General features: G+C 33.3%; 1 protein-coding gene across 1 annotated transcript in view; it reads left to right on the forward strand.

Annotated features, from left to right (window-relative positions):
• INTS2 (integrator complex subunit 2) overlaps positions 1–9,263 on the forward strand; it is a 50,795-nt gene that overhangs the window by 21,402 nt on the left and 20,130 nt on the right. The window contains exons 14-15 of the mRNA XM_006924905.3: positions 527–703; positions 1,468–1,576. Coding sequence (XP_006924967.1) covers positions 527–703; positions 1,468–1,576 — 286 coding nt within the window. The remainder of the gene's footprint in view (positions 1–526; positions 704–1,467; positions 1,577–9,263) is intronic.

Genomic DNA, 9,263 nt, shown 5'->3' on the forward strand with positions numbered 1-9,263 from the left:
TTATATTTTTAGCAAGAATAGATAAGAATTAAGACTCCAGATGCACACCCAAAATTTCTCCATGTCCTCAATCTGGGTAGATAGTTAAATGATAGTCTCCCGCAAGTGGTTGTCAGAGCCCCTTTCTTTATCTGAGGGCTTGTGGTGAAGAACTATCTCTCTTCTTAAATTCCTCTCTGCTCTGGGGTCTTCAGCAATACGTATAGTGCTCCCAATACAGATATAGAAGAGATTTACAGTTTTTCTCCCCAAGACTTAAAAATTAATAGATTGAAAACTCAAAGTCCAAACTCAAAACCCAAACTTATTTTAGATTTGTCTTCTACTGGACAATATTTTCAATGAAGATATAAAAGTAGTTCATGTTTTTAAATCAAAGACAATTGTGAAATTAGATAATATATTTCTAAGTGCTAAAAGTTAATAGTTTCACTGATTCATAAATCATGTAACATTATATGTGCTTTTAAATTTTCACTTTTCTTTTTGTCATAATTGATTTAGTGCTTATGACCTTCTTTTTTAGGATTGGATTTATAGACAGCTGTGCGAAACCTCCACTCCACTCCATCCTCAATTACTTCCTCTGATTGACGTGTACATAAATTCTATACTTACTCCTGCATCCAAATCTAATCCAGAAGCCACAAATCAGCCAGTCACAGAACAAGAGATACTCAATATTTTCCAAGGAGTCATTGGGGTAAAATAGCGATTCTTTTATATTAATTAGCTTTTTTTTTCTTTTAGTTTATTCTTTTCACTTACCCCATTTTTAAAAACTGATTATTAGAGGACTTCTAGGTGGTTCCGAATTTAAAATGGGATTACATTTCTTTAGATTACTTATAAGAATTTAAGAATGGTATTAGTTCCAAGCAGCTTTTAGAATAGTCATTTTTTGAGTTCTTTTAAAAGCTCTGCTTTAAAGTCTAAGGAACGCCCTGGAGGTTGTGTGTTTAACAAAGGACTATGTGACGTTTAAGCATATTCAACATGGATTTGTTTAGCTTCCTGGGAATCTAAGATACGGAGATTCATTTATGGAGAATTTGAAGAACATTTTTTTCTGTTTTTTTTAGAAGAAAAAAATAGTTGCGTGTTTCACAAATATATTTAAATGTACAATATCTTTTAAAAGTTATTTTCTTCATGGTAATTTCAGATAATACTTGAGTCTCTTGTAAGCCTTTTACAGAGGCAGCCTGATGGGATTTATGTTGAGCAACAGCTGAAGTCTTTTTATTTTCTGTTTTAAAGACTGTTAAGCATATTGCCTTTCCTCTCCCATGCCATCTGAAATGTAAACTTCAAGTTGTCTCTTTGAGTTGCAAACACAGAATCGTTTCTTCTGTTTTATCTGAGCTTGGGAGCAGCAACACTGAATAGTCTATTTTGAGTGCTTTTGCTATCAGAAATTTACTCATGATATTTAACATTATTTTAAAGTATTTATGTTATCTCCAGGGTGACAACATCCGTCTTAATCAGCGTTTCAGTATCACAGCACAGCTTTTGGTGCTTTACTATATACTGTCTTATGAGGAAGCTCTCCTAGCAAACACAAAGACTTTAGGTAAGTTGTGCATATGGGAGTGTTTCTGGTGATACCTCATTTTATTTGCTTATATTTTGTGACATTCCAAGCTGTTATATGAGAAAATCAGGTCAAACATTCTAAGAAGCTCCAATATTATTTTATAGTCCTTGCAGTATTATTTTGTAGTCCTCTGATGCATAAATATATGTATGTGTGGTCATGTAACCACCCCTCAACACTCAGTCCTCCTTTTAACAGGCTTAATTAATAGGCAGCTGAATTGCCTGTATTTTAACAATTTTAGTGACTATATTAACTAAATATAAATTAAGAGATAAATCTGAAGAAACTGTAACTGAATTTTCTTTTGCTTGATTTCAATCTTTGCCCTGTGTTGTTTCCATTAGTGTGAAGAATAATGTTTTAATCAAAATCAATAGAAAAAAAAGAACAGAAGAATTTCCTTTTGCCAATAAAATTATAACTGAACTGGGCTTTCAAACTTAGCTACTTCATATAATAGGTCAGATTTAACATAGAAGATAGCAGTATAAAGTAGTGTGTTTTCCTATATTTGAAAAAGAAAATTCACCTGTATTTTAGGCTTGCTAAGTGTATGTAGTTCTATACTTGAAACAAAAAAAAGTGTCATTAAAAAGCTATAGTCATAGAGTGTTTAATGCTGGGGAAATTCTTATTTTGCCACAGCTGAGTGATTTTACTTTTTGAAAGCTGTATATTAAAGTTACTTTTCAGTGTTTGGCAGATTAGTTTCTTTTATTTATGTGAGAAGTATTGTATTTGAAATATTCTATGGCTTTCTCAGCAGCTTTCTTTCCCAACTACAATTGTTAGGGTTATACAGATACTATCCTATAACTGTAATTATAGTCTTTGTCATATTAGGGACAAAATGGGCTAATAATAAGCATTAGATAATAGTGAAAACTTTCATCCACATATAATGAATTCTGTTAAGGAATATGACACATGATTTAATAAATAGATGGTAGAGGAATGAGTCACCAGGAGGTGTTCTGGGGGAGAACTCAGACCATTAATATTGTAGTAGGGGACTGAGATACACTCTTTATTTTTATTTAGCCTACTCCAGCGAAAAAAAAAAATTGAATACAGCAAAGTACAGGGAATAGTATAGCCAACTTTTTTTGTATATACCATGCTGAATTCACAAGTCACTCAGAATTTTTAGGACTGGGAGAATTTTTTTAAAGATTATGTATTCCAGGCCTCATTGACATGCTTCATTCAGCCCAGTGTTCCTGTGAAGCTTCTGTTCTTTATGCAACAGTCTTTTGGATCTCATTTAGAAAGTTAAGGATTTTAGGTTAGGAGTACAACTCAGCCCGATTTGAATCTTGGAAAAGGAACTGAGGGAGTAGAAGAGGGTTATTAGGTTTTTATAAGATTCAAGGCAAAAGATGGTGATTTGGACTGGTAGCAGTATATATATATATTTTGGAGATAGAATTGAGAGGTTTAGCACATAGATTCATGAGACCATAAGCCAATGTTGATGTGGAGGCTTTTGGCCTTGAGCCTAGAGGAAGAGCAGGTTTGTGAGGGACCAGGAGCTCAGTTTTGAACATGTTAAGTGTGAAATGTCTGACAGACTTTCCTGTGGGGATGTTAAGGAGACGGTTGTATATACTGGCCTGGAATTCGGGGGAGATACTAGAGATTCTTTAGTGTACATATAGTGTTTCAAATCATGACATTAAATAAGATCAGCAAGGGAGAGAGTGTGGGAGGAGAATCAGGAGGATATGATGTTCCAGATGCCAAGGGAAGAATATTCCAGAGAGCTGATCGCCTATATCAGATGATTATGATTGAGGCTCAGCTAATGACTGCCTATAACTTGCTGGAGGTCAGTTGACCATCACAGTTTTACTAGTAAAGTGGTAGGATGAAAGCCTGATTGTAGTAAATTCAAAAGAAGATTAGAAGAGATATACTGGAGACGATGGGTAGAGGCAGCTCTTTTGAGGAGCTGTAAAGAGGAGAGAAATAAATGCGGTGATTAGAGAAGAAAATGAGATGAGGAGAGGACTTTTTTTTTAAGTGAAAGAGACAAGAGAATGTTTGTATGCTATTGGGAGTAATCTAGTAGAGAGGGAAGGTTGATTCCAAGGAGAGAATCCCTGGAGTGATTGCTTGATAGGTGAGAAGAGATGGGATGTGGAAGACAAATGGAGGAATTGGCCTTTTTTTTGAGAATTCTAGATTTTTTTCTAGTCTAGTTTCTCATACGTATTCCAAGGAGAATACATAACCGCTGAATATTTCACAATGTGAGAAAGTTTTACTCTTCTACAGCCAAAGGATAATTATTCTGCCTCAAATTTATTTCTATCTGTGAAGTTGTATTGTAGTTTCAGTACTTTGTTAATTGTTCTGTGGTTTTGGCCCTTTTAATAAACGTTATTAGCAGCCACCAGGTAGCTGCAGAAGCTCAAATATGGAATTCTGAAATTTAAGATTGAGCCAAGTGTTAGAATATCATAGTAAATAAAAAAAAGTGTGTATATTTGTGTATGTATATATATTTTTTCACATACACATATTTTTTTAAAGAGTGTATAATTTTAGTTAAATAATGTATTCATCACAAAGAATATGTGTAAGAAATAAAGGACAATATAATATATTATAATCCCTGTGTACCATTACCCAGTTAAAATATGAGCATTACCATTATATTTCCAGTTTTTGTACTTAAAAAACATTTCCTATTACATCTGAAGACTTTATTACTTGGTAAAACAGTTTATTTTTAGATATTTTTGAAGTTAAAGACAGTGTAATTAATATCAAACATATGAGGAACTATTTATCTGTTTCTAAAACAGCCAGTGGGGCAATCTCATTCTTCAGTAGCTAAACGAATCACTTGCTTAACTCTCTTTCAAGCTTAACTTCATTTAAAAACAAAGTCTGGCCTTTTTTTCCTGCTTCGGTTATGTTTGAAATTTCCTTCTTGGTCACCAGCAGAACAAGACACATCTATGATGCTTGGGAAACTGTAATGTTCACTAGCTCTAAATTCCTGAACTTGAAGTTTTTCTTTGTACTTGATAGTTAATTTTTTTCTTCTCAGAGAAAGTTAATGCCAACTGCCCTTTTCAAAATGCAGAAACTTTTAAGCAAACATTGGCAGATGTTTTTTCTTGGCAGCTTGAAGTTTCAGAGCTATAAAATCAAGTTTTAACAAAAAGGGATCTGTAGTTACATAACTACATTGTAGAGTAACAGTACAAGAATTTGAAATTTATTTCATATTTACCTAATTGTTTATATATCTTGCTTAATGCAAAGGAACTGGTTTTTAAAATAAGAGCATTTATTAAAAGTGTGTTTACTGGAGGAAATTTAGGAAATGAGAAAAGTACAAAGACCAAAGTGTAAACCACTCATAATTCTCTGCCCAGAGGTAATCACCATTAGAAGTTTGCTAGAAAACCCTTCAGTCTTTGCATATATGATATCTTTTACCAAGTTGGAATCATAAGACAAATGACCCTTGAACAACATGGTTTGAACTGCACAGGTTCACTTATACATGGATTTTTTCCAATAAATATTTGTACTGTTTTTTTGTTTTTTTTTTTTTGTTTTTTTTTGGCTGATAAATAGGTTCAATGATACATTGTTCTTCACACAGATGGCTACAGAGACAAACTAGAATCCAGGAATATACAGCTATGCAACACAGACCAATTAGCCAGATCTAAGATAAAACGGCTTCTTAGAACTACCCTGTAAATATCACAGCCCTTCTTCCATCCAAAATGACCTTAATCTCTCACATGAAAACAGCTATTGAAAGGGATCCAGAAACCTAGCTTTATGGTCAAAAGTAAAAACCAAAGGAGAAATAGCAATTCATTGGTTAGTTGGTGAAAGCAGGGAATCTGGTGCCTTCCGCTGTACTGCTTTGGTCTTCTTACTCTCTTGCTCTTTTTGTCCCTCTTCTTTAGCCCATCCATGTTAGCCTTCAATAGGTTTGAATAAGCCATCTGAACGTATTCACGTCTTTGGAGCTCACCACAGTGCTGATCTTCTTTTCCCCATCAGTAGCTTTTAACATACACTTGTCCGAGAACTCAAAGCCCTCCATAGAACCTTTCCTTGGAACGGGTTTAGTTCAACCATCATAATTCAGGGTGAGAAACACACTGCTCGACAACTGGCACTCCTGGAAGAGCCTAGTCAGCTCCGTCAGGAACTGCTCGCTCTCGAGCCACACCATCTGGTTCCAAACAGCACTATCCCAGTTCCCTACCTGTACTGTTCTTGATCTGGAATTGGGAGTCTGTGGATACAGAGGACCAACTGTATGCGTGGATCTATAACACTTTTTACAGGGGACTTTAGCTTCTGCAGATTTTGGTATCCATGGATGGAGAAGGGAAGTTGGAACCAATTCCGCTACAGATACTGAGGGATAGCTAGTTTTGGGAGACTCTGAAGTTATATGTGGACTTTTGACTGAGCTAGCATGGGGTGGTGTGGTGGTCGGTGCCCCTAACCCCTGAGTTATTCAAGGGTCAACTATATATGTTTTTAATCTACCCTTTCTATTTAATAATACATTTTAAACATTTGCCTTTTATAGTAAAGTTTTTTCTAAAACATCATCTTTAGTAACTTTATATTTATTCATAAATATGTACCATTAACAAATTCCTTATTGTTGGACATTTCCAAATTTTGCCATGACAAATAGTGGAAGAATGAATATCCTTAGAGGTAACTGTATACAACAAGCATGAGTATTTCTGTCCTTATGACAGATTCCTAGATATAGAACTACTAAGTCAAAGATTTTGAAATGTTATAAGATTTAGTAAAAAGGCCATATTGCCTTCTAGGTAGGTCATACCATTATAGACTTCCACATACGTATAAAATGTGTCAATTTTTAATAATATTCAGTATTATCATTTTTTATGGTGTTTTTAATTAAAGAATTTTCTGAGGAAGAAAATCTTTCAAAGCAAGGTGCTAACCTACATAACTAATCACTTACATTTTTTTAGGGCATTATTTTATTTTTAAAATTTAAGTATACCCTTAATTTTGGTGTAAAGTATGTGGTACAGATCCAATTTTATAATTGGCTATTTGTCAACATCACATGATAAATTATCATTTTCCTATTACTTTGGAAAGTTGCTTTAATACACATCGAAATTTTATGTCTGTTTTTGGATTTTCTTCTTTATGTTACACATTTCCAGTGTCTTTCACCATCATTGTTCTTGTTCATTATTTCTGTCTGTTCTCACATACTTACTCTTTCACTTGACCTTCGTAATGATTTTGTGAAATTTCACAGAAGAAAGTTATACTGGGATTTTCATCAGAATTATTTTAAACTTATAGATTAATTTGGAGAGAATTTTCATTTTTATAACTTTAAGTCTTTTCATTTAGGAATATGACAAAATTTTTTCTTTCTAATTAAAATGTAATCTTCTTGAAGGCAGATTTTTGTCTGTTTTGCTACCATATCTAGCATCTAGACTATTACTTGATACATAGTAGGCACTCATTTTTTTTATGTCAATAAAATTTTACTTTATATAGGTTCTATATCATCTTCTAACAAATTGTCACCAGTTATAGGAAAGGGATTGACATTTAGTTTGGATTAAGTCAATATCTGAATTTCTTTGAGTACCATTAAAAAATTAATTTATCAAGTAAATATTTTTGGCAATTACTGAGATAATTTTTTTGGTGTATTTATATTATTCATTGCATAATTAATATCTAACTGGAATGATCCTTCTTGCTCTTGGTATATTATTTTAGTATGGTGCTAGATTTGATTTGCTTTTTTTAATATGATTTTTTTTCCCCATCTCTCTTTAAACAAATGAAATTGACCTTTTTTTTCTTTCTTTTCCTTTCTTCCTTTTAGGCTTTGGTATCAAGTTTACTCTAATTTCATAAGTGAATTAGTTTTCCATAGGATTTTTTTTTAAGATTAAAATGTCATGAAAATTAGGAATGGTTAAAGAAATACAAATTAGCAGTTCATAGATGGTCACGGGTATGGGGAACATAGAATAGAGAATGCAGTTAGCATTAATGTAATGGCTAAGTGGAGAGCCAGAGGAGAGAAAGAACAATTAGAGGGATCGTTTTATAAACTATATAAATGTCTAACGAATGTCCTGTATACTTGAAGTAATAAAATAATTTTTTTTTTTTTTTAAAAAGGACGTTAACTATAAAAAAAGAAAACTAGGGGCAATGTAAATAGTATTCTAAATATTCTACAGTTTTGTTGAGGATGAGGTTAAATATTAGATTTGAAAGTCGTATATTGGAGGAAATTTGGAATTGTGATTGTTCATGCTATATATATAAAACCAATGATCTTATCATAGCCCTTTCATAATTATAGTTTAGTTTTTTACTGAAGGATAAGAAATATCCTAAATGTATTTCAGAGATGTTAAAGAGAATTAATTGCTTTAGGCAGGGCTTCATGGGCTGCTAGTTTTTTGATGGGATCATTTAAATGTGATCAGAATTTTATCTTCAATTTCATAGGTCCAGAAACTCAAATATTGATACTTTACTACTCTAGCTGACCTTGAGGACTCTGGATCTTAATAATACTAGTTTACATTTGAATGCTTGCTATGGGCCAGACACTACTTGAAACACTCTACTCATGTTATCTTATGTAAATCCTCACAATTCTATGAGATGGGTGCTGTTGTCATCTTTATTTCACAGGTATGAACACTGAGGCCCAGGGAAGTTAAGTAACTTCTCTAAGTAGCATGTGTCGAAACCAAGATTTCACCATCACTGGAACCTATATTTTAACTGCCTTCTGAAATACTTTCTTACTCAATTCATAAAGATTGGTGTGGAAAACTTGGACGCTAATTTATTAACTTAGAGAGATTATATCTAATCAGAAGTGTATGGTCTGTGTGGGCATTGATTCTCAACCTTTATTCTTCCACTTGCATTTCTATACTTACTGTCTTCAACCAAAAAAAAAAAAAAAAAGATGTTGAGCTTTACATTTTGTGGTTTGTATTTGAAAAAGAATAAGTATGTTGGATGTGCTTTTTAAAACTATGAACATCTGGTTGAGATTCTCATGTAGTCCTATGGCATATAAGCAGAGTACCTTGGAGTGAGACGAGGTGCCAGCCATATAGAATATGGTAGAGATGAGCAGAGAAAGATAGTGTTGAGCAAGGACCTTTACTCTGTTGGATTTAGGAATCTGCTGAAGGTTTTTGAAGGTACAGAGAACATGATCTGGCTAAATCTGTATTTTGATAAGAGGACTATGGCAGCAATGTGAAGGATGGATTAAAGAGAAGAGAAATTGGAGCCAGGGATATTGGGCCATAATAGATATTTAAGAAAATGTTGAGTAGGCATTGAATTAGGACAGCAGAAAGAATAGAAGTTAAGATTGATTTGTTTAAAAAAAAAAAAAAAAGAGTGGTCTTGTTAGCAGGTTGAAGGTAGAAGTTGTGAGAAAAAGGAGTCAAGTTTATATTGTCCAACTTCTTAAAAACATCAGTCACCATTATAATTATACTGTGATTAAATTAAAGCTTTTGGAATCATGAAGCTTTAAGCCATGTGGTCATGACTGCATTTGGTCTTCCTAATTAGATTTGGGAGTCTTATCAGGTTTCCTTCCTTCCTTCCTTCC

The sequence above is a fragment of the Pteropus alecto genome, unplaced genomic scaffold (genome assembly GCF_000325575.1).
Source record: "Pteropus alecto unplaced genomic scaffold, ASM32557v1 scaffold98, whole genome shotgun sequence".
In the NCBI taxonomy this organism is placed as follows: Eukaryota; Metazoa; Chordata; class Mammalia; order Chiroptera; family Pteropodidae; genus Pteropus; species Pteropus alecto.